Source organism: Buceros rhinoceros, unplaced genomic scaffold, assembly GCF_000710305.1.
Source record: "Buceros rhinoceros silvestris isolate BGI_N320 unplaced genomic scaffold, ASM71030v1 scaffold8090, whole genome shotgun sequence".
In the NCBI taxonomy this organism is placed as follows: Eukaryota; Metazoa; Chordata; class Aves; order Bucerotiformes; family Bucerotidae; genus Buceros; species Buceros rhinoceros.
Genome location: NW_010390175.1, coordinates 127,938 through 155,031, shown reverse-complemented (window position 1 = coordinate 155,031; position 27,094 = coordinate 127,938). Strand labels below are relative to the sequence as shown.

The following is a 27,094-nucleotide window of genomic DNA, read 5'->3' as shown; positions in this document are numbered from 1 at the left end:
ATAATATAATATAATATAATGCAATGCAAGCTGTATACTGGTTTCAGAGAATTGATGACAAAGACAAGAGAAGTTGCTGGATGCAGGGGCTGGTCAACAAAGCTTATCATCCTTCAGGAATGGATAATGTCTATATAAAATATTATTATTTGTTTAGCGTATGGATTGCAGGAGGAGGGTAAAAACCATCTGGTGGTGCGAGGAGGAGGGAAGGGGCAAGCTGGGTGGAAAGGGAGTGACACAGTTTTAATGACCTTGTGCTGGATTCAGCTGAACAGCCCAAGTTCTCCAGGCTGGGGAACCAAGCAGGGCTCCCTGTCAAATCTGTATTGAACTTAAAAGCAGCAGAGAAAACCAGCAATTCAAACTGAGTTTTAGTAATGAATCTGCACTTTACTTTTCATAACAATGGACTTTTTAAGAGGTGTGCCAAAGAGAAGGGAATTTGGATTCATGAATACAGGAGTAAGTGATGTAACTCAAGTTAATTAGATTCCCTCTGTCTCCCAATAACTAGATTTTTCCTTCTTCCAGCAGTTATGTGCCATATATTGTAGTCTTGGTTAAATCTAGGTATCCAGTTTAGATCAATGTGTTTTCCTAGTGAAACGACTCTGAATACACTTCAGATGTATGCAATACTCTCATGAGCAAAACCCATTGAGAATTAAGACGACAGGAAAATAGAGACTGTGTGGATCATCTTGAAATTCTTTCTCTGTAATTTTGGTGTAGGTATAGGAGTGCTCCTCCCCGAGACCAGCCGCTGCTCAGGAGGTAGGGTATTGCCAGTCCCTCCCCTTCGGGCAATACTAATTATGGGAAGCAAAAAGGTCCATCAATGCACAAAAAGCCCAGGGGACCAGCAAATGGCCAAACTATTATGTGCAGCATTAAATCATGGAGAGTCCCAAGGTGTACATGGGAAAAATAAGTTTTCCTCTAGGCTTTGTGCAGAAGATGGTGCTGCTCTGACAGGGTGATAGAAGGCCTGCTCTTTTTTTTTTTCTGGTCTTTGGCCTGTCAGTATCATTTCACATCCAGATGCCCATCAGCAGTGTCCAAACAATGCTCATTACAGTGACATTATTGTTATTATTGTTGCCGAAAAATGAAAGTAAACAAGATCCATGTACGTATCAGCAAACCATAGGGCAACAAGGTTTTTTTACAAGCACTTTAAAATATGTCATTTTTCAATTTTTTCACTTGAGTACTTGCAATAGCAATACTCTGTGTTCTTACGAGGGTTTCAGACTGCAGATTTATGCTTTAGTGTGAACTGCACTGCTACCTTCAGCAGTAAACTTTGTTCAGGAAAAAAAAATTTCATGTGCCCTGACTGCAGAGTGAACCTTCATTAGGAAGCAGGCTTGCTACACAGAATTTTGATTAGTGCTTAATTTCTGCCGTATATTTTCACACACATTGGATGTGAACTCCAAGCTCACGCATGAAACATCCAGTTACAGGATTTTAAATTCTAGAGCATAAAGAAACTGATTTAATCATCTCAAAGCATGTTGATAAAATAGTTAAGTAGATTAGATTAAAATTCCACACTTGTAATGTTTTATGAGCAAAGCTGTTCAGTCCTATGGGTGGCATTTTTCCTTGCCGTAGTCTAAGGAAAGCAGCACAAACAGCTCTGTTATGCACACTGAGTACATGTTACTTATATCATAACAACTACTCAGTTCCTGGTAAACTTGGAATTCAGAGCTGCTCATAAAGAGCAGCTTATGTACACATCCGTTTCCTTCGAGAAACCTGAATATGTGAGACCAGGCTACGGAAAACCAGAAGTTCTGTTTCTTCCCCACGTGCTTGGATTTTAGAGGACATCCATGTTTCTGTGGAACAATAGCCCCAAATATTCCAAAATTCCCAGTAATTCCTAAAAAGGTGAGTGTCACCACATCCCATACCGACACAAGAAATACTTAAGGAAGTGCATTTTGATACTCAAATACGAAGTTCAGCAGCACCATGAGCACGTCAAGTAAAGCAGGTCCATCTCCGCGGCAATGGTTGCGGAGTTCCCCCCAGCTTGGCATGCAGAATGGGTATGGAGAACTCTTAAAAGCATTCAAAAGTGAAATTACAGGAGAAAAGGCAGGATAATGGAGCACTTTGCTTTGCAGGGCTGCCGTAGGTTAGGTCAGACAGCATTTTCAATGGAAACGAACAATTTCTCTGAAGTCATAGCAATGAAAACGAAAATGCAAGATGCCTTTATTACCATAAACGTCCCTTTCCTTGGGTATTCTTTAGAAATACAACTTTTCAGGAACGCCACTTCATAAGGTTATCAGGATGCCCCGATTGTCTCGAAGCAAGTACGTATCTTTGCACAAAACACGTAGGCAGCCCGTTCCTGGCAAGGGAACCCACCCAGCCCAGCCAGCATCCTTTGTAGCTTGTGTTACAGTCCCCAGAGGAGGTCAGCACAAAGTGGAAGCGTGAGTGAACCCAAGAGCCATCAGGAGCAGAAAGGGCAGAATTTCAATTCCTTGGGGCCAGGAAACAGCAAGAGCGGTGGCAAGGGTGAAGAGGGAGAGGAGGGAACCGGAGTGCAAGTTAAGGGCTCCCACAACCATCTGGAGAGAAAAAACATGTGATTGTTGTGATCGCCCAGGACAGACCTAACGCTTTATACAACTACAGCGTTTACACAGAAGCATTCCCCCCGTCATGAAGGAATGTGTAATTGCAGTATTCACTTTTCTTACCTTCTTTTCTGATCTCCGAATCCTCTTTTTGGCAGGGAGGGAGAGTGCTTGAATGGGGTAGGGGTGGTGGGGAACAAACCCCAAAACCCAACAACAAAACCCCCAGAATACCTCACTAGGAGACCTAGGAACATGACAAAACATCAGCTATTTGAACCATCTCAGAAAGCTTCTGCCAGTTAAAGAAGCCTTATGGCCTGAGTCTCTGAACCCACTCGAAAATTCAGTGATTATCAGTTGTATAGGAAAAGTAACATAAATGCTATTTTTCTTTTTTTTCTCCTGAAGATTAAGAACATGCAGCCAATTCCTAAACATAACACCTCCAAGCATGAAGTTCAGTGGTGCACCAAACTCCTGGGGTCTTTGTTGACTTCCACGCCAGCAGCCCCAGTGCACTTGGGAAATACCACGGACTGGCCTTCCTCCACTGCCTTTTCTGCAGCCAGAGGATCTGCAGTTGTACTTACTACAGTCAGCTGTTAGTGCTGATCTGTTAATGGACTCACTTATCTCAGGAACTACAAATGGAGCACATCATTGTTTTCTTGCTGATGCGACAAGTATCATCAGACAATGTAATCACGCACGTACCCGTGGCTCTGCATTTAAAACATGGTTGAATAATGCTGCGCCCAGTAAGTGCAGCCTGTTACATGGGTACAACATGTGACTTGCAGCTTATCGCTGTAATTTGTATCCTAGAAAATGAAGTGGTACTGTTTTGAAATAAAACATGAAAATGAATGTTACGGGTGTTTGATGGGTTTTGTGGTGAATGTTGCACCTCTCAGGAAGTTTTCAAACACTTACAAATTGGTTTTGTAACAAGCCCACAGACTCAGTCCCCATGGCCTGAACATCGTGACCTTCTAGACTGACCCCTGGTATAACACAAGAACTAGTTGAATTAAATCCTGTCTGAATTACAGCATTATCTGTTTAGAAAAAACATTTAATTTTGATTTAAATGTTTCCACTGATGGAGTTTGCAACAATGACCCCTGGTAATTTGATTGCACGGTAAATATCCTCACTGGTGGAAACAAAGCCGCAGAACTAAACAAAAATACACGTCCATCCTGGATGTCACAAATTTCACTCATCTAATTCTAAGTTGATTTAGAATGGGCGGTTTCCAGACTCATCTGTATTCTTCTATGCCATCTCATGGAGGGCTCCATAGACTGATCAAATGACCCCTTAAGCTGTTCTTTGTGGTAAGAAGTTTGCAAAGCTGTAGGTATTATTTTTGGTCAATGACCCATTCCACTCCCACAGCTTAGCTATGCCCTTCTTCCAGCATGCTGTTCAAGACACTCTTAAATTTCACAGTGTTTCAATTTACTACACTTAGCTTTGTTGCGCTGTGGGCACTACTGACTCAATATCTGCATTACTGACCTGATGCTCCAATAGATTCAACCTGCTGCTGCAAAATAAGGCAGAGCAGGGGAGCCAGCAGAGACCTTCCTCCAAACTAACAAAGCCCAGAGGTTTCTCTGGCAGGAATGATTAGGAATTCTTTGTAGGACCAAGTCTTGTTTTTATAAGTATAGGTATAATGTAATTGGATGCATTGGCTATAGTAAATTCTGTCTATGTGATTCTCTGATGCCCAGAGCTTCGCAGGGAAATTACCTTTTGCCATTTTAGATATCGATATTGTCTTGTTTCCTGATGAAATATGAAGATACTTGCTCTCAGCGCCACTTGGGTCTGAGGATTAGTTTCTTGTAGATTATGCCCAGCATCAGCAAGGGATCAGTGCATGTCTTCATTTACAGAGCAAGATTAATAAGCGAAAACTTGACAATTTAGAGTTCTGTGTTCATTTGGACTGCAGTAAGGAGGAGACAGGAAAGAAAGTGGCTCCACAAGTCCCCATTTGTCTCACACACATCTTCAGATAGCAAGCGTGGTCCAGAGCTGCAGCAAGAGGACAACGTGACACCATCTTCGTGTTGCAACCCATAGTCTGGTTGGAGACGTTTTTCCTGCGGGCTGTCCTCGTGAGACATGGAGCAGGACTGAGATGTGCACACCACAACAGGGTCATCTTCTCTGCTTCATTTTAACTCTTCACTTTCTTAAAGGCTGTAGAAATAAGTATGGTTTGTCCATGATGGATAGGACAAGCAGCTTTAATCCTGAGCATTGAAAACTGAGACTTACGCTGAATTGGTTGTTTAAGGACATCTTTGTCACTCTTCAAAAATGCTGGAGAAATGCCTATGGAGGCTGGCTTAGCTATAGCTGCTGCTGTTTCAGAAGGCCCCCCGAGGTCCTGTCAAGCCCCGTGATTCTGTATTTGTTATTCTTAATTAAATAGTTCCCTCCTCAGTGCTGTCTACAGAGTTTCTGTCATCTGTAATGAGTATGAATCTGTTTTTCCGTCATTCAAGACTTGCAAAAGCATCACAAGTTTTTAAAATGTAATTTGAACTCTAAAATTATAATGAGTACAGAGAACGCTATTTCATATTATCTGTATCCATGGAAATCCAGTTAATTCCTTGATTGTTTTTCAACTTGCCAGCGAACTGCTTCAGGGAGTAGGAAGTAAAAAACCCCTACAAAAATTTTAAGAAATAGAAATGCATTTGAGTACTTGGGAAGATGAATAAGGAAGGGTTGAAAACAATTTGAAAAGTTAAGATGCCACTTGTGACTGAGTCCTACAGACTTTGGGTAAACATAGATGCTCTCTAAAATATCTGAAGAATTCAAAGAAACCCATCTGATTCTTTTACTATATAATATAAAATGTGATTTACTGACTAGACTCCTTTTCTTGTTTAAATAGTTAGTCCAAGCAACTTGAAATAGAATACGCAGTTAGCCAAAACTGAGTAGGAAATAGGCAAGTACTGGGGTGAAGCTCTGTTTCCACTTGCCGTACTATGTTCTTAATAATTTCCATCTGCAAGCAGAAGAATCTGGGACGGCTAATTCTGGACTCAGCCTCCCTTGGGTAGCATGCAACTATTATTTCTGACTGTAAACCTTGCACAGAAAGTGACAAAAACTCACAAAATCATTGTAACAAGAATCCCTGGCGGAATTTAGGGTTCAAGAGTTGTCCCCAGTATCGCTCGGCCTGCTGGTGGAACCTTCTGGATTGCCAGTGGAGGGGAGGAGACTTCATCCTCTCCTGATGCATGTGTTGAGTCCCTCTGCAGGACTCATGAGTCATCAGTGGAGGTTTATTCGGGTGCTCTGCAGAGCCTCGCAAGGATACTCTGCAAAGCCAAGGCAATTATTAAGAGGTATTAATCATCTGATTTACAGTTTTGCCATACCTTCTTGTGTGGAGTGCTTGGGCTCCAGCCAGCTAAGGGAAAATCTGAACAGAAGTATTTCTTCAGAATATCAACATTCCAAATAGTTCATAGTATGAATGAACAACCCCCCAAAATCATAGTCTCATTCTTTCTCCTCTTTTTTTAGTTCTAGGTAACATGCATGTAGCTTCCCATGCGCCTGCTGCTGTCTCTGCCCTTTTGCACATCTCTGAAGCAGCACCTTTGGAGACAGTCCCGTCTCAGTGCACAAAATTTGCTTCACGTAGCCAAGCATATTTTGCTAGTCCCCCAAAGGCTCGTCCCAGATTTAATCCTGCTCTCTAAAACTTGCTGTTAAAAGATTGTGTATTGCTGTTCTTAATTAAGAAGTGCATCTTTTCACTTCCTCTGAGACACAACTGTTGCTTTATTAGGTCAAGAGCCATCTCCTTTCCTGATGGACTAATTAACTGCTCCTTGTCCCAGTGAAGCGTAACGCTTCCTACACCCTCCCCCTCTGGAGAGTCCCTGAGTAAATCTCAGTGTGAAGTGTTCCCTTGAGTGAACTCTCATACTTAACATCACGCTGTACAAAGAAACACACTCGATGCAGCATCTAAATGGAGTTTCGATGTGCACAGGTTATTGCTTGTTCCTGGGTGATGTGACAGCAATTAACCACACTGGAGTGACAATGAGCATGGGGTGACTAACCTCCACATTCTTCTCTTTCAATTGTTCTGATAATGACAACGTCCACAAAAATAGGATGCGATACGGTAATCTGTGACAAGATTCAGGCTGTCATACTGTATTTATTGGATATGGCTATTTAAACAGACAATATAATTGCTGCTTTTCAATTACATTGTCATTACGGTTAATGTTTAGCTATTTCATTTAGCGTTAATGTGCTCATTAACCTAAATTATTTTATTCCTTCATTAAAATATTTTAAATATACTTTTAAAGTATATTTTATAAGATACAAATTATTTAAGTTACTTTCAGATATTGAAATACATTATTTCTATCTTAAACTCCTTATAGCAGTAGACACAAACGCTAAAGGATATACGAACTTTCCCGTATGAAAAGGTTTGCCCTACTGATTCTAGTCCCTTAAAAGTGATGTAGTATTGCTTGTTTCGATTTTGATGTTCCTCAATAAAGCGCAGTGTTGTCCAGTCAGATGTGATTAATTGGGACTTCTCAGTGACAAGAGACGCTGTTCAATCCTTTAACACTAATTAATTTTATAGCTAAATACATGATGAGAGCAGTCATATAGTTGACAGATACTCTTAAAACTGGGAGGGCAATATTGTGATTAAGCCTGTGGACAACTGTAGCTGTCCAGTGTGACTGGAAATAACAAGAAGTTAAGCATTTTGCTGGGGCTGAAAGTGGGGGTGGGGGTGGTGTCCCCACCAGTCCTTCACACCGCACACTGGGACACAACGACGTGTGATCTGTATTTCTTGCACAGTCCTTCAGTGCATGACATTACTTCTTAACTGTCACCACAGTACCAGGGGATTACTTCCAGCCCTTCCACTTGCTGTGTCCCAGTGACCTTGCATATTTAATCATAATTGGAAGTCAAGTGACTTTTACGAGATATGAATGTTAATTAGCTTTCAAATTGCTGGAGAGGGTACTTTGTCTGGAGTTCCTCTGATTGTAATAATTAATTAGTTGTGTGAGGTCAACCTCCTGTCTTGCACAGTTCATTGAACAGCGTCTTTTCAAATATTTATAAAGATGTTCTAGTAGCTATCACTGAAAGCTACGTTAATGTTTTAATTTTAAGCAGAAAAAAGGACAACCTAATACTGTCAGACACAACTCTGGTATTATATATAACGGCAAACTCAAATTAGCCATTTTATTATGTTTTATTCTATTCATCTTCATTAAGAATAGAGGGAAAAGATATCTGATTTTGCAATATAGGAAACAAAATAAAATGAATTAAAGCTACAATTGTAGGCTAATTTCCATTAAAATACTGTTCAGGGCAATGAACTTATTAGGATTTCAGGATTTTCAGGATGATTAGAATAGCTAAATATATGCAGAAAACCATCACACATCTTTCACAAAGGCTTAACATCTTCTGAAAAGGGTCAGATAAGACACACCAGGGCAGTACAATGCATGAACCCAATCACACACGCACAGACAAAACCTGAAGAAGGTCGCTGTCTTTTCGTGACAGACCTATTTTCTATTGAACTACAAAACCCTACGCGGTAGATACAGTTAATTGAACTGCCATAGCTCACCACAGCCAGTTGAGAGGCCACCAAAAGACCATGGGATCTCCAGCCCAGGACTGCACGGGCTGCACACCAGCCTTGGGGAGCTCGCTTGCAGCACGGCTTTTGCTGCACAGCGACTCTGATTATACTGTACAAAGTGTCCTGGTACAGTCTTAAGCAGCATAAAAGAAGTCTGAATCGCTATAAATTGGAATATATGTGCAGCACAGCATGCTGTCATATCTTATGTTATTTCAACAAATGGGCTCCAATCAGTGGAGGAGGCACTGGCCACCTTAAAACTACCCGGATGCTCCACTCCTACCATGAAAAGCAGCAAATACGATCAGACTTTTAAAGTAGAGCATTTACAAGCATATACACGAGCGTAGGATATGCTCCTCTCTTTTGGGTAGAGTAGGAGAAGAGAGATGTTAGGATCTACACACCTGGAGAAGGGCAACCTTAACCTAACGCACAAGACAGACTCTCATCCCACCCCACTCTCACTAGTCTATTCACTCTCAAGCACAACTCTTCCACAGAGCTGTTGTAAGGTGCAACAGAACCCTCCCAGTACGGGGGAACATGACTTGAGCATTGCTTTCTTTTCCTTTCAAGAAGAAAAATGGTTATAGACCTCTGTCACCTCAAAATAACAACATGGTTCATTGATGTCATGACTCACACTTCTCTAAGTTCAAGGTTCCTGATTTACAAAATACTTACTTCCACACCACATTTCATCAAGTGTGCAGAATTTGTTGGGCAACACCCAGACTGATATTGAGCTCCTTCCTCCAACCTTTTTCAAGGCTTCCAGCAATTAACTGAGCTTCTGTAGGTTGCTCCCACAGGAAATGAGATTTGCCAACTATATAGCAGCGAGTTCTGGACAAAGATGTCAGCTACGCAACACCAGAGGTCTTAACAAGATCTGGGCTTCAATAGATAAAAACCTGGCTATTTTTTCTATTTCAAGTTCACAGTGGCAGCGTATACTTCCAGCAAACGCCTATTTGCTGGGCTTCACACTTGGGAAGTACTGTTTGAAATTCAGGACTCAGGCGAGACACCGGGAAGCACGTATCCCAGTAAAAGGGCCACCTACAACCTATGTAATGCCGTTCGCCCACCTTCGAGGACACCTAAACTGAGTTACCAGCATGTTGCTGTCAGACAGTGATCACTGCGGGATTGCAGGGGAAACTCTCTCCATTAAATCACCACGACACACAGGCAGAAAACCAGTTTAGAGGCTCGCTCCAGCAAAACACAAGGCGGGACACACTCATTGCATCTGAACAACGACGTAATTCCCCTCTGGAAAGAAAGGTCACTTACCTGGTGCAGCTGCTCTTTAGGATGATTTGCCTATATGTACAGTCACCCTGTAGCAGGTCTATATGCAACCACGGCAGGCACAGTACCCGTAAGGACAGGTCTAACCTTTCACTGTGGTGGTGTTTTGGGGTTTTGGTTTTTGGGGTTTTTTTTAAGATTTCATGAAAGGAAAAGGGCAGTAAACCTTCTTCTCTTTTACTCTCAAATGAAGTCACAAAGTTTCCCAAACCCTATTTCTTGGCAGTAAAAAACAGAAGGATGGGGCTGTGAATTACATATAGAAAACACGCCCTGGAGTAAAACCAGTTTAAACCTGGAGATTATCCAGATCTGTATCAGCTTCTCAAGAGAAGGTGCACGGCTGCTCACCTAAACAACGGGGAAAAGCAGCTTCCTGGTTGGAGTAAGATCTGTTATAAGTGAGAACGGAGCTCCAGGCAGCTGCTCTAACCATCACAGGAACAGATATGTTTAGCTCGAGTCTGTCAAACAAGCCTATATACAGTCAATTGACCACAGAAACAGCGCACCCCGTAACCTCTCAGTTAGAGGAGCAGATACTTGGTTATATTTTTTCCAACCACCATGAAAGAAAGGCAGTACATAATGATGTCCATTGGTATGGCGTGACGTCTGGGACAGAAGACAGAAAGCTCCATCTGACAGGCTCACTGCTACAATTTCCTGTCAGATGTGCCTGTAACGATGTGCTCTTCACAGGTTCACTCCTGTCTTTCTAATAGACCAGGAGTCCACCAGCCTGGTGGACACCCCACGAGCCACGAGCCGCCCAAACCGTATTGTCATCACGGTAGTCAAGACTTTGTATCGTAACATTGTCTCCTGCTCTTTGGACAGAGCGAGACTGCTGAGGCTCCTGGCCTGACTGAGGTGTTGGCTGTTCCAGAGCTCAGTGTGAGCACACACACAGAGGTCACCGTATTTAGACATCAGCACATCCAGGCATGATGGTGCAGGTAGAAACCCATTCCCCCAGGCTCAAGTGCAATCCCTTCTCAACCTCTTGAGCTACTCAGGTGGCTCTGATCTGTTGAGCAGCTCATCCCTTCAGCTAGTGCTGTTGTGGATCTACATGCACCTATCTTATTCTGTTTAACAAATCATCAAACACCTCCTTACGTGACACAAGATTGCTGCTTGTGCATTACCAACGTGAAACAAGTGAGAAACTGTTTGACTACACTGTTTTTTTTTTTCTGAAATTTTTTGAGGTGACAACTCTTGTAACATTCAGAATTATATACTTAAGATTCAGAAAAAAAAAAAAAAAAATCAGTGACCAGCTTGTATAATCCTCTTTTTCCCCTCCAGATTGAACATGCACTTTAAGAGACCTTACCAGGAATCCTCAATTAATATCTCCCTTGAGATATGGCAGTTTCAGGCCTTCCTTTCTTGCCTGTGAAAATGAGTTTTTACTCAGAGTAACTACATATCAGTTCTGATACTATACACGGTGTGTATGTACATACCTTGATATTTTAAAGTCACTCTTTTTTTTTTTTTAACAAAATAGATCATTATTAGGTTTAGTCGCAAGTAGGATCATTATCTTCTTTCCAGGAAAAACTCATTCAACATCATCTTGAACCCAGCAGACAGTTCTCTCTTTCAAGCGCGACTTTGAAGACCACTGTCCGAGGTCACGAGAGTCACAACATGTACTAAGTGATGCACAGCTGGCATAGGGAAGCAAAAAGATGCTTTATGCTTCTTTGTTCCTTTTTGTCGTCTTACAGTAAGGGCACTAAATTAGAAACCCTTATTTTCATCAGATCTTGTTTCACACACGTGGACATCACAAGCGCGATAAATTAGAGAACTAGGATGATAAATTGTCATTCCCTCTGACAGCCATACTTCTGCCCATCTAAGACTTGAAAAATTCCAAATGCCTCAATATCTTTGCAGATGCCCAGGGCTAGGCAGACAAGATTCACTGTTGGTCTGCTTGTTCGACATGAAAAACGTCTTTATTTAAGGTCGATTACCTTGAGGACCTTTTATCACCACTGACATTTCTTTCCTTTATCATCTTCTCATCCTCCAAAAAAGTGGATGCACAAGACAATAATTTATTCTATTCCAATATATTATGCACTTTTGTGTCAAAAAAATGTTCTGAAATGTGTTCAACACAAAATGTTATGACATGTGGCCACACTGCTTCTGGTCACTAAGAGCTTGATAAAAATAAAATAATTACTGTTATATTAGAATCTTCTCCACAACCTCACTTAGGTAGAAGAACCTCGCTTAGGTAGAAGTTTTAACGGGACTCAACTACAGAGCCTTCCTTCTGCACACATCCAGCCCCATGACTGACTTTGAAATGAAAGACCAATTTAAAAAAGCACATAAAAATAAATATTCTCAAATGTGCTCCTAGTGTGTTTACCAACGAGCTGTATTCACGTCAATCTTAGTTGTGCTGAATGACTACTCAGAGTAGCAAGAGCATCCATCTCAATTCGTCATTTTGAACTTTTGTTGTCATAATTTAGTGTTTATGCAAACTCTTGCATAGAACAAGAGGCACTTGCCTCTTGACTGCACTGTCATTATATGTAAATACACTAGCATCACCTCTGTCGAAAAAAATCCATGTAAGAACCCAGTTTGTGATGGAGAACATCCTGTCGCCCTTCAAGCTTACACGTATTATTTTTTCTCTTCATTGCAAACGTGCGTAATGAAGATGAAAAGAGATATACATCTGTGTCATGGCCCCCCAGAAAGCTGGAACCATTCCTTAGCCTAAGATTAAAAAGTAAACGAACAGTGTATTTTGGGGTTAGATTTATCAGAAGTTCCACTTCCCCGAATAATTATAATACCTGATATTTATGGAATGCACAAACTGCTTCATACTGCTAACAAAAACATTATTAGTACCATGGAAGAAAAACTCAGTGATGAATTCAGTGCAATAGTACAATACTAACATTTCACGTGACACGTCATTAGTATCTTCAGGAAAGCAACCACAAAATGTCTTGCAACTATACCCTGAAGAGACAGATGTTTTAATCAGCGATACAGGCATATTAATCCATATTTTTTTCTTCTAAGCTTACGTCAACTGAAAACACACATGAATCTGTGGCATTAATAACAGCAAAGTGGCTGTGGAAATGTAGGAAGTTAAAAATTTTTATCATTGCTTGTAAAAGTTCACAGAATTTTACTTTAATTTATGAGGATGCACATATAGGTTATTGATCAGGTTCTCAATCTTTCACCCTCTAGGTCCTTGTGTGTTTTGCACAGCTACAGAGCCTGGAGATTCTGGGACTGCTACAGGATTGTGAGAAAGAGTTCCTGTGGAGAACCGTGGTAAAGTAAAAACCAACCAACCAAAAAAATCCAGGGGGGATTATTACACCGATGTGTAAAGATCTTAAAGGCACAGCAGTGGTAGAGACCAGCATCTCCATCAAAATCCTGCCTATACACTTAAGATCAGATTCTGATCTGATATCTAATATCTACTAGCTCCACTGATACCAGCTGTGTGTTTCTAAGAAAATGAATACATTTTTTTAAAAGTACTTTACACTTAAACAAATGTAAAGTCAATAAACTGTCTCACTGAAAGACAGACATCATAATAAATAAATTTCATCAGGACCATGTAAGAGTTCATGCTTTCAAACTCGTGTTACTGGTATACCCACTAGTTAAAATTTACTTCTACCTGAGTATTAGAGATACGAGATTCTCCGCCAGAAAATAAACAGTAACGTTTCTGAAAAGACCAACTACTTAACGCCTCATTGCAACTGCAACTACGCAAAAACTGAGGCCCAAATCCACCTCTGATGATGTCAGCAGAATAAAGGCAGAACCTGCGGAATCATAGCTGTGTGATATGAAACTATTTAATACAGTATTTTTATAGAAAATAAAATAGTTTTAAAATTCTATTGACATAATATACAGCTATACACCTAAGTTATCCAAACGTGCAGAGCTGCAGAAACATTCAAATAGATTAGTCGTATAAAAAGCAAAAACTGTCATTAATAAGAAAAGGAATTTAGCCATTTGTACAAAGTAACGTTCTTCCCCTTCAGTTTGCTCTTTCTTTTAGTTTTCATTTTAGAGGTTAAACTTAAAAATTAGTCAACACACTGAATTAAGTATGTAGATATTCATTTAAATAAATCAGTCAACAATTTTTTTATAAAGTATTTAACACTTCATTGTAGAAACATAGGCAAAATGACTATTATAACCAAAATGAAAAATACTGTTCAATTTAAAAAAATGTACTTAAACAAGAACCTGAAAAAGTTTATGATATGCATAACATTGTTCAAGCAAAATTGCACTAGTATTACAGAAACCAAGAGTTTTATAAAGGCCCCGATATGGCAAAGTTTAGAAATAGGTAGTATGCATGCACAATAGTACAACAAAAATCTTTTATAAAACAGCAGTTATTTTTGTAATGCTTGTACAAAGGGAATAAAGAGCAACCACAAACATATTTAATCTGTTAGGTTAATATATTATGATAGCTAAAAGTCAGTCATGTCTAGCAGAGGAAGGAAGGGTCCTCCACAGTGTATGTGTGAATAAGTCTTTTGTGCCTTTAAAGTTATGTATAAAATATTTCGATTCAGTTCAAACCTGAAAGAAATTGTATCCTTTATTTCCATCAAAATTAAAAAAGGTGAGTCAGATTTGTCCTCTTAACAACAACAGAAAGCAGACCAGGTCAGAGCGAGCGCTGGAAACTGATACTGATGCTTTTCACTTCTAATTGGATTAGGTAAGGTTTCGCTGAGATGCAATTTGGTTGTTTTACTCCGCAATAGCACAGTTTATCCTCAGCGACAGAAACTGCTTTGTTTTGTATTCTTTCATCTCTAAACAGGTGCGACTTCCTTGTGATTGTCAAAACGGAATGCTGTGATCACCTGTGTGTGTGCTTAAGGTGTGGGGTTTGGGTTTTTTTTTTTTTCCCTACTGCTTGGTGTGTGATGGGGAATTATTAATCCGTAAGAAATGCATGTGATTAAGTGAATAAACATATAATGCATGTGTAGGCAATGCCCTCTTGTGCTCTAGGGTGGCTACTGTCCTACAGGACTGTTGGAGTTCATATGCTTCGTCCCACAGCAAGTAAGGTTTCGGCTTCCAAGATATATCGTTACTATGTTCTATAAGGTTTTAATAAATACAAAGCTTGTTTACATGGTATATATGTTTAGTATATCATGTACAGTCACTGAATTTCTGAAACATAATCATCGTGTTCATGCAGATCATTAGATGGTTCATTTCTAAAGTCTTGTTTACTTCTTGGCAACCTAAAGCTAACTCAAAAGCAAGTTATGTTTGTTTGTGAAAAGTTATCTAGCTTCATCAGGATCTGAAGATAAATTCTAATGGGCACAAAGAAGAGAGCAGACCATTCAATCATTCTTTCACCATTTAAAATAAACAAAATTACACACTGTACTACAGCTTCCAGACTACATAATGAAAAAGTGCAGATACCAGCTTCATCGATTAAGTAGAACCAAAAAAGTTCATAGAAAATAGATTGCTCATTTTCACGCTACAAACGAATATGTTGTTTGCCATTTTAACAAATTTAAAGGTGAGTTGTTTCAGCAGCATCGTTGCAAATTGTACTGTAGTGCAGTTTCTTTTTCATAAAAATACCTTACAAATGGTCAGTCAAAAGTCATCAGCAAAAGAAAAACCCAGAAAACAATCAACCGAACAAAAAACAGAGGTAATGCTGATGCCAAAACAATTATAATACTGTTGGTACATAGAAAAGTAATCCTTATATTTTATACATTTATACAGAGTACAAAAGGTAACAGCAGATTATGCCACAGTCTCCCTTATCCCAATATCTATTTTCTTTGGAAGGAGTTCTCTTCTTTCATCAACGCTTGCTAAGGAGTTTCGACAGTTTTGTCCATCCATGTATAACTTTGCATATACCGGATTGGCATAATTTGTTGGCTGCAGAGAAATTAAGCGTACGTTAGATCAGCTGGATTAAACCAAAGCAGGCATTTATGGAAATGGAAATGGGTTTGTTAAAGCAAGAACAAATACACATAAAATATAATTGGACATACTTAATAGATACCTGGACTTCTGCAAACCTGATAATGAGTTAATCATTTAGTTAAACATTAAATCCATGATGAGTCATGCTATTAAAATAAACAATGACATGACATGCAGCATATGATGATATTAAAACCATAAAAAGAATGGCAAAAATTAAAACAAAAACCTTGAAAAATGTCTCTGAAGTTGACTTGTCCACCTCATTACACTGGAAGATTTCAGAGTAGATATGAAGAAGTTTATAGAAAAGGTGCACTGTGAGACCGTGTGACAAGTTTAACAGTAGAAAACTGCAACCAACAGTTTCCATATATTACCTGTTCTAAGACATCAGCATCCCATCAATAGCTGACCATGTTTTCGAATTCTGTGGCCCAAATATACAACATGATTTGACCAAAAATTCAATACTTTCGTAATGTAAATTAAACTTTAATAATAAACCAGCATAACTGTTAATATATCATAGTAGTTACAGATTGAGAAGTATTTTCTCAATGATTTTGGTACTTTGGACTGTAACGAAAAATATCTATTGAAATGAGCGGCACTTCAGTACAGGACAAGTCCATTTTTAAGTCTGCAAAGCACTTCAGCCCATGAGAAACCTCCCAAGTCTGACAGCACAAAAGGGTGTATGTCAGAGATGAAAAGTTACTCTCCTATCACTCTGGCAAGGAGAAAGTGCTCGCCAAGGCTTATCATGTAAACATCTCCACTAATTCCTTCACACTTCGTGCCTTTGTCATCTTCTAGAAGACCTTTGCTACCCAACAAGATGTTCAGCTTTTCCCCTGTAATAACTGGAAAGGTACCTCATGGTCAAAATCCTCCTCTTTCTTCTAACTATCGAACCAGCACAGCTTTGCTTACACAATTACTGAGCGGATACCAGTAAGCTATAAAACAGGCGAATTAATTTGTTTTGTGTATGTAAAGAGTGGCTAAACTTTAAATTACTCGAAACAGAAGTCGGCCTGTCTCACCACTCCTCTTTGAGTGGGTACCGATAGCATAACGGTGAGGTCCAGGCAGTAACCGGAGTGGCTTGACTAACAGAAAGGGTTAGAGATGGGCACATATTCTAGCCTTCCTCATCCACGGTTTTGTGCTCCATCAGAAATATCACACCCTACACACATTGTTAAGCTTCCAAATACACCATAGTACAGTCATGCAAGAACACAAATGGCACAAAAGATGAATATATATATATATACTGAGGCATATGAAAATGAATGTCATAATGGTGCCCCTTTTTAATAGTTGTTTAAACTTCAATGTTTGCAAACATCATGCTAAACTGTAGTCAAAATCTGGCGGGTTACAAGTATTTTTTTGTGACAGAAATTAACCGAAAGCTGAACAATCCAAAAATGCATTGCAACTATTAAAGGAAATTGTTCATCTTAGTGGGTATCAAATTCCTCTAAAACAAAAGCACTTGTTTTCATTTATCTGGGAACTTATTTCAGTTTGATAAACTTCACTAAATGCCTGTAATTGCATATAAATTGCAAAGGTACCGAGACATGTGGCTGTGAATGCTGTGCTAAATATATATAATGCTATGGACAAGCATCACATTTCTTACTGGTTTTGCTGCCTTTGCAAAGAACTGATTGGCAGTTTTAGACCGTGTTACAGTGATGGTACAGATGAAATTTTGTATGCAGAGAGAAACCCTTTATTTCAAATTGAAAATGTCTTATTTAATGTCATTCTTCTTTCCATTAAAAGAAGAAGAAATTAAACACAAACAAAAAATGCCTCTATTCAAAAATGACAGACAAAATTTTCTTTAGAGAGGGGCTGTAGTGGAATGAAATGGATTTGAATCATCATTTCTCACCCCTGTTGACAGTGGTCCTTTCAAGTCAGAGTTTAGGTAGATTGATGGAGCTGTGTGGGGAAGCTTGAATGCAGTGGGCCCTCCCCCTATGTATCTGGCCTGTATAAACAGAAAATTTTAGTTTCTGTGCTAATAGAGCATTTTCCATGTGTACTTATCAACACTGTTAAATAAACAGTGCACCGATTAAAAACCTTACTTTAGAGTGATCCACAGTTTGAAAGAAATCTACTTACAGGTATTCTTCCGCATAAAAAACTCGTGCATTCAATAAAAGAAAAAACCCCAGCATTTAAAAATAATTTTCTATTAAGGCTTAGAGCCAGGCTTCACCCTAAGCAGTGGCTCAGTTACTCTTCCTCCAGTGAGTAACTCCATTTTCAGCTTACCTCTTGTATTCAGCACACTGACTATGTGATGCAGCGATGACATTCCTAGAGCTACCAGTAATCCGGTTATTGCTTTGTCAGAAATGCCACAGAGTGATGGCTGCCCTTTGGCGTACGCCTGATTACGGAGCTCAAGGAAAGATATCGCAGCATTACCCCGTTCATCCCATGTCACATCACTCAGGGAGTTCAATCACTGAGGAGTGGTGCTGCAGAAGTGACAGCGTCTTGTACAAGAAAATGGCAATACTTACTAGCTTTGTGTAAACATTTAATCTATCTACCCAGCCAGGATTCTGGATTCTTTATGCCTTTGGAAGTTTTTATATATGAAATAAATTAGTTTCATAGGTACTTTTTCACGCTTCAAACGGCAGACTGTACAATGATACATTTCCATTCAGTATTTGCACGTAGACAAAAAAGATGGGTTGAGATTTGGCAACTTAAGGCAGACGCGTCTATGACAAAGAATCATTTTGTAGTTTAGTTCTATCTCTATTTTGGTAAAATGCAGGCAATAGGAAAAATATCCATCAGGAAGAAAAACAGCTGTTATATACAGTATCTCTCTCTCTCTATACACAGTATATATGCATGACATCTATTCTAATGCAATCTAACTTGCCTTTATATTCATTAAGTAAATCTAAATATCATTGGTTTATGTTTCTATTGATTACATTTAAAGTCAAAACCTTCGTAAAACACAAAATAAGTAGCGGTTTTGTCACTAGAAAAAGAAAAAAAATTACCTTTTCTGCATTTACAGTAAAATCTGAGGCTAAAAGACCACCGTCACTGTGGTCATGGCCCACCTCATACATGTTATATGATGGATTGCCAATTTCTACGTTGATTCCTCCATTTATAATGGGTTGTCTTCTGATAGTTTTTGTCCTATAATGCATAAAACACACACACACAGAAAAAAGAAGGCAGTGACTCTCCAAGTAATTTCTTAGATGCTTCACCTGAAAATAGAATTTTTATTTTATTTCTCTTCAATCATTAAGACCAACAGCAAGAAAAAGCGTTTCCTGCAGAGGCAATCAGAAAATCCTTCAATTTTTCAAAGTAGTAATCTATGTGTAGATTCCACATAATACGGGAGTCGCTTTTTATTGTTTGTTTTCCAGTTTGGCTCTAGTGGTATGAATTCGTACAAAGTGCTCACTCATTGTCTACCACTCTGACTGCCTCTTATTATTTCCCGATTTCCCTCACTTCCCAGGGAAAGCCTTGCAAATTCATTGCAGATTCCCTGCAGTAATGAAGATGGAGGGAGCGTGAATCACGTTCCCTTGCTCAGTCATTTCACATCCATTTGAAATCAACTGCCCCAAGTCACTTGTTATCTGAGGACAAGCAAATGGTTTCATTATGATCCATTAAAAATGTACGAAGTTCTCATAGTTCCAGTCTGTACTCCCCGCCAGTGGCTGCTGGAAAGCTGAATTTCAACTTGAATTTTTTCAAACTTTAGTAAATCTTATTTTTAACCTTGAATTAGCTATCAGTAAAGAGAAGTGATTGAGTTGAATTGTTTTAGTTGCTGAATTCATTCCTTTTAGCTAAGGAGGTGATTTTAGTCTGAGCAATTGAAATAACCTCAAGAGGGTAATTTCTCCCTATGCAATATGTTCTCTAGAATTACAAGGGAATAATAGAGAGGTCACAGTCAGGATGATAATAATCGAGTTCTCTTGTTTGGTTGAAAACCATGCAGTCAGTGTCTGAAATGCAATACACTAAAGGATCTGTATTTTTCAGAAATGGCACAGAAAAAATATTTCCTAAAATAAGCACTTATCTGTAGAGTACAAATGTTGAACGACTCTACCTAGTTTAATACTTGACAGTCTTTGAAGAGATAAAAAGGCCCTAAAATACATTTTCAAATATCATTTTAAGGAAAAAACCCCAGTTCTTTATTGAGGTTAATTCTAGTTCTGTACTGAAGATCTAGTATTTAACAAATTACTCTTCATAACTTAAACAATTTACAGACCAGCAACAGGTTTTCAGCATTTGGCTATCACTAATCTTGGCTTTTAGGTACAGCAGCACGTACTGACTTCCATGGAGTCTGGCAGGTCAGCATTACTAACGCTGTGGTCAGGGAACATATTTATCTTGCTGGCTTCTCAAAAAGGATTCAAAAATTGCTGCCTAGTACTTAGCACCAGCGTTTGCAGGGGAGATGCTAGATCTGGAAATTCTGCAGAGGCTCTACCTGAAAGTACTTACGAACCATATTAATTACATGGTTCTAATGAAATACATCAATTCTGCTTACAAAGTTCAGAAAGTCTCTGGATAAAATTCCTAACAGTTATATGGCCTTGGCAGGGTTGAGCAAACTGCATGAGAACTATGTTTTCTTATCTAGTGCATGTGGAATATATATATATATATAAAACAGACATAATGGTTCCAGCAAGAACCAAAATGTGACTAATGCTCAGCATCCAGAAACAAGTTTTGGTTTGTTTGTTACGGTTTTTTTAAATACATTCTCAACATATATAAAGTGAATTTTTATATATTAAAAAGGTGCACATAGTTCAAAGATCTACTTTTTTACTTCATACATCAACGTAAAAGTACTTACCTTCGTTTCCTTTTGCACAGAAATAGTCCAATTACCAGAGTAGTGATCAAAGTCACCAGTAACACAAGAGGAACAATGATTGCAATGCTTCCTAAAACAGGAGAAGGAAATATTGGATACTCACAGCTACATCTAACCATTTCTCCACAGCTGTAAAACAGTTTAATTACTTCAAAAAGAATAATCTCCCTCACCAACAAATGCAATTTCATGTGATGAGCTTCACTGATTTGAGATTTTAATGTTGATCAATTAAAAAAAAAGTACAGATAATGGCGTACACACACACATACTGTGACCAATAAATCAGGAGCTTCCTCTTCTGGGATACCACCACACTGCGGACTAATACCCTGCCCTCGTTTGCAGCCATACCCTATGGCCACTGCGACATGCGACATGGCCACTGACTAACTGCCACCATCCTCTTCAGTAGCTTGAGTCACGCAACTGTTAATTTAAAATACTCAGTAGGCATGACTGATTGAAGAATTCTACTGGCTCTGATTGCAGAATTATATTATTGGCATTTATATGTATTTATCACTTTTATTTGTGGGTAAATGAAAAGCAGTAAGCAATATTTATTTCTAGATGCTTGGTGTATTCCTGCATTTTACTGCATTGTACTTGAGAGCCAATAATTTTGTTATGTTGATACAGGCAATCAAGGAAACTACAATAATGCTTAATGTAGCAGAAAAACAGTGCACAGATCAGACAGGGATGTTAAAGGGGAGGAGGGAACAGGGAAGAAGAAAATGGGCTTGACATTATTTTGGCAGACAACTTCACTGAAACGAGACTACCTGCAAAAATGAGGTCAGCAACTGTATCCTAATTATTTCCCAGCTTTAATGTATCTGGCAATAAAGAAGTGTATGCAAAAAAAAAAAATTCTATGTTACAAAAACACCCGGCCCTTATAAACTACAACACTCCAGTACAAAGCCAATGCGGTAAGACATGCGTTCCCTTTAACATCACAGTCCTTAACTGCTAGAAAACAAAAAATATGGCTGGTTGTTTTGTTGGTTAAATTTATTGATTTATTAAAAAAAACAAGCTGTTGGCAGTCTCTGCTCCACATTAGATACTTTCTAAAAAAACAATTGAAAGAGATGCTTTGAATTCTGCCTGAAGGCTTACTAAAAGCCAACTCAGGTTGTCAGAAGCCTGAAATAAAGTCCTAATGAACAAAAATTTGAAATATCCCGAGTTCATTCCAGCCGGTGAAGATTCAGCACGTACAGGACATTACAACAATGCTATTCTAAGACAGCGTTTCATAAACAACTGGATGAATAACTTAGGATGGAAAAAAAAAAAGGTTCATTTTGACTTGACAGATAAATGTAAAATAAAAAACCCTGAAAAACAGTCTACCAGGGATGAATTGTCATCTGGTGACCGTGGTGCAGCCTGGGGTCTAGGAGCGGGCACAAGATGAATATCCATTTCCCAATCTAGCAGGTATTCCCTCAACATGAAATACTGATCTGGGTTCTGGCGGATTTTTTTTGCCCGTTTCCACCTTGTAAATGTTATTTCATTTGTCTGGATCGCTAAGAAGATTTCATCTAAGCAGCAAGCTGACCTGAATAGTGGGCAATTCATTTTACTGCTCCAGTTGGGCTAAATGTGACCTGAGACGTACAGCAGGGTACCATCAGCATGCTCAATGCACCACAGGAAACCTTGTCCGCTTTAAACTGCCAATAACGTGGCAATACCATGATTTTATGCTTACAGACGTGTTTTAAAAAATACGACAGAACCTATTCTTACTTTCAGGATGATTTTCCCAGTAGCTAACATTCAAACTGCTGCTGACAGTCAGTGAAGAAGTTATGAACTACTTACAGCTCTATTTTTGATGTTTGCAGTAGGACTCAAATGGTCAGAGGTCTCATACTAGTTCTCTGCACAGCAGTAATACCACGGAGAACTTGCCACTTGACACACCTCCTTTAGGAAAAGTGCAGGCTAGTCCTTGAGGCAGTGAGTGTATAGCATCTGCCTTGCACCCAAACCACCTCATGAAACAGTGCATGTCAATCAAAAAATTGAGAGACATCTACATTTGTTTTTATTTTTGGTTTTTTTTTTTTTTTTATTTTAGCTCTTAGAACTACATTTGAATTTTTTCAAAATAAAAAAATTGAGGGTCATTTTATTTTGTTTTTTTTTTTGGTTTTTTTTTTTTTTGGGGGGGGGGGGGTTGTGTTTAAAAAATACAGGTAACCGGCACATTTCACAACACAAACTCACATTCTAAAATACCACCAGGATAAAATTTCTACACTGAGCCAAATTTGACAAGCAATGGCAGATATTTGAAGTACTTACTTGTACTGATATTGTCAGACTTGCTGCTTTTGGGAGCTGGTCTCTCACACTGTGTGCCTGACCAGTTGGCTGAACATCTAAAAGGATCCAATTAAGATAGCAAAGTTAATAGATGTCAGCTGTTAACACATTAGCCTATCAAAGAGACCACCAGCATCTTCTCAAGAGCTACGCGAATGACAACAGTGATTCTATAAAATAAAGAATAAGCTTCATGGAAGGAGTCAGCAACACTCTGCCAGGGCACTTATAACATTCTGAGTACATTTTTAGTTTAAAACTACAGCTTCATAAATTCAGTTCCTGTTATTATCACCACAATCTCCACTCCAGAGTCCTTTTCTAAAATTCTCAAAATGTTTTATTATTCAAGAATAGCATTGATCTGTTCAACCAACTACCACCTACAATGCAATAATGGAAGAACACGCGAGCTGGATCCACACGGAGCCAGCTTAATCCAGCACAGCTTATTTGCTAAGGCACTTTATTGGCATCATATTGTTTCGGTGTCAGCTTTGATTCAGATGCTCTAACAGCGACAGCCGTATCGCACAAAGCCTATCTGACCGGACAGAAACTACTATACACATCCAGTAACCCCCAGGATCCATACCAGTTGGCTCCTTCCTCAGTTCTGCTCTCCTCCGTTGCTCTGGATAATGCAAAGTTTACTACAGAACATTTCTTACAGACCTGGTTGTAGTAACTTACTCGAACAACTAAGACCTATCTTTGCCTAACGTTCACAAATTAACTGAAATTCCCCTTTTCTTTGCTTTAGATTCAAATGTTTTCCTGAAAATTCTACAGTTTACTGGCTTTATCTGTTAGATTTTGAACTACATAACTAGATACATATTTGCAGCAATATATACGTGCGTGTGTGTAAGCAGGTATGAGAGCTCCAACATAAAGAGGTGTCCTGAAGGGACAGGAGTATCTCCTGGCTCTAGAGCCCCCCAATTCTGTTCGTGCTCAGAATATGCTTCGTGAGCCGGGTGCCTGGATGAGTACTCCTACCCTGCTATAACCTCCTTCTGTGAATAGCAACATCCAAATATTTCCTCAGCTGGGATTCAGAATGCTCTCCACGCCTACTAACAAACGCAAGGAGTCCACAGATGCAGACTCAGCAAGTCCATCAAAAATGGAAACAAACACCTGAATGAAATTCAATTGCTTATTCATCCTGCGGTAAATATGATTAAGTTTACTACAGAACCTCAAACCTTCCTTGTGCAAACAGCAGGAAATCGTCACTTTTCATCTGCCTCTGTTGCTTATCGTGAAATGAATCATATTTTTCCTATGTATTTTTGAATTATTTATGAATTTCAACACAGGCTATCTTAAGAAAAATGCAGTAGAGCATTACCTTGCACACAGTTCTAAGAACTAGAGCTATCTGATGCCTTTCTAAGGATTTAGAAGTAGGCATACTTAACGACTGACATTGTTCTATAATACAAAAGGGTTTGGAAAGGTACGAAATACTCCAGACGAAGACTGTGGAATTCTGACAGGAGAGCCCTAGCCAGCTGTGCTGGTCATGCTTTCACTCCCTTTTCTCTTTTGCAGGTCACTGCAGAAGAACGGTTAGGGTTCTCTCTTTGCCCCTAAGCCTACTCCAGCACAATCCAACCTTCAGATAAATCTCTTTACCGGGTTTCATATTAAGTTTGAACTATTTTTTTTAAACTACTTTCATTTTTGTTAGCACATGTTATGAAGGTGCTTATCTCACACTCTACAGAGGTAAAGCACAGACATGTTTATTAATTGATAGTTGAATCAAAAATTTTCACACACTAGATAAACTGCATTATAACAGTAAATTCTTAATGTTTATTGAAGTACATTTGTTTATTTAGATAAGGGAAATACGCACTTAAATTTCCCCCTTGCAAAGCAATCCCCCAATTACTAATTAATCACACAAATTATGGTTCACAATGATATATTTTCGAACTGAAGCGAACTGATATTGACATTTGCTTACCACCACTTTAGTATAGTCCAACTTACATGGAACACATGATTCTAAAATTTGAAATGATGCCCCTGCTTCATTTTTTTACGAGTCCCCTCGTAGCAATGATATCAAATGGAAATGATGACAATGACACCCTAACTTACTAAGATACTATTCAAGGAACTTCTTTCTTCAAGGGATCACTATTCAACATGTGGCTGCAAAATAACTGTCTCCATTCTTGTAGAGAAACACCATAAATCTTTATACTTAGATTATTCTACTGGGATCCAAATTGTTGGCGTATAAAGTTCTTTGTATTTCTTACTGGAAGTTTTGCATCATTGCTGCTGGGGATTCAGCTCCTGTGATTAAAGCTTCTTAGAAGAGGCAATTTTCATTTAATACTACACTACTGAAAGGGAAAGATTTCTCTGAGAGTTAGACATATCTTAATTTCATACCTAAATCCTTACACTGAAGGTTTCAAATGCTTCCACTGTATAAAACAGTTTAACAAATGTAAGATAGTGAGACTAGCAGAGAACCGCTATGAAGCACGTAAGTTTAACATTATGAGAAATTTGTGTATAATGTACAATTATGCTTTTCAAAAATCTTACAGCAGATATGACACCACAACAGCTGGTGAAAAAAGAAATCCTACAGCTATACACGGAGTAAACAGAGGAACAAATTAAGGTGATTTACCTATCCTGGCATTTTATTATTATTGTCGCATTTAAGTCACCAGTATTGAAACACTTTTGATAAAAGTCTTATGAAACCACGATAGCTAAGCTTCACTTTCATTACTTCCCAGTGCTTGCCATCTCAAATAAATTCACAGGGACAGAAGCTGACAGGATGGCAGTCATCTCCTCCTATACTCAGAGGTAAAATGATTGCCCTGTTGTGGTCCAGCAAGCTAGTAAAGACTTGTCTTGGGCAGACAGAATGGAAAAGGAAAGAAAGCCCAGGGGAAAGGTATGTTGTCTGCGAGGGAATTTGACACAGAAAATTAGTCATGAGCAGGCACATGAATAACGATCGGATTGGGACATGGACAACTGTTCGGGCAGGAACATGGGAAATAATCAGGTCTTAACCAGTTTCAATTGTCTTCAGATACTGTAGACAGAAACTGTTCTTAATAATAATATTTTCTGATATTGGGACATTTAAACTCAGTCTGCTCAGTGCCTAACGTGAAAACTGACTTCTGGTTCTGTTTGATACACAGTATTTTGTACCTTGCCAAATTATTTTGATGCCAGGAGTTGTTGTTTTGTAGCATTGCCATAGTTGAATGGTCAGAGATGGGACATTTGCAGCATCGGAGACCAAAAAGGTGTTAACTACATAAAGCCACTGGTTTCATTGAAGACATTCATGTTATCAAGGACTGTGAAGAAAGAATAGTGATAATGCCCAATCTGAGCTAGACACAAACAAATACAGATGGAAACAGACGGGGAGCTTGACAGTGACGGACAGGCTGGCATCAGCAGAGTGATGCAAGGCGCTACAGTGAACATCTTAAGGTGCAAATCTCCTGACAGAATCACTGAACAGATCAAAGAGCAATAATACCATAGGGAATGCCAATAGAAAAACTGAAAGCAAATGAAATAAATAAAGGCTGTACACAGTCTGCTGTCAATGTCATTAATAAAACCACGTTACAGCTCTCTCTGCTACAATTTAGTTCTACGTTTAGAAAGGGGTGACTGCTGGGAGACACGCTCTGAGATACAGAACGCCTGCGCGATAGGCATCATTTATTCTGAGGAAAAAGTATGTTCTAAAAACTTTAAACTGAAATTATAAAGGTGAACCACTTGCGTTGAGGAATCTTTAGAATTAAGATATTTATCAGAGATTGATCATGCTGTTGTTACAGAACCTGTTCACGAGAGAAAACGTCTCTCTCCTCTATTTTTGTATAACCCTTACAGGTCAGTGCACTGAAACACTCCAAACTCAGTTATACAGGCACTTGACCAAAAGGAACCATTTGACTATGAAATGTCTGAACAAATAGAAAAAAATAGAAAAAAGACTAATTGGGTGGCATTGTGCAATTTTTTTTCATTTCTGGTTCTCTCCCCCCCCCCCCCTTTTTTTTTTTTTTCCGCCGTGGATTGTCTAAAAAAAATAAAACAAAA

General features: G+C 39.0%; 1 protein-coding gene across 1 annotated transcript in view; it reads right to left on the bottom strand.

Moving 5' to 3' along the window:
* Positions 1-14,976: 14,976 nt before the first annotated feature.
* Positions 14,977-27,094, bottom strand: part of LOC104494009 (low-density lipoprotein receptor-related protein 1B-like) — a gene marked incomplete at its 5' end in the record, with an annotated part of 136,594 nt that continues 124,476 nt past the window's right edge. Inside the window, 5 exons of the mRNA XM_010136787.1 lie at positions 14,977-15,633; positions 17,600-17,698; positions 18,744-18,888; positions 20,603-20,693; positions 22,952-23,028. Coding sequence (XP_010135089.1) covers positions 15,493-15,633; positions 17,600-17,698; positions 18,744-18,888; positions 20,603-20,693; positions 22,952-23,028 — 553 coding nt within the window. The remainder of the gene's footprint in view (positions 15,634-17,599; positions 17,699-18,743; positions 18,889-20,602; positions 20,694-22,951; positions 23,029-27,094) is intronic.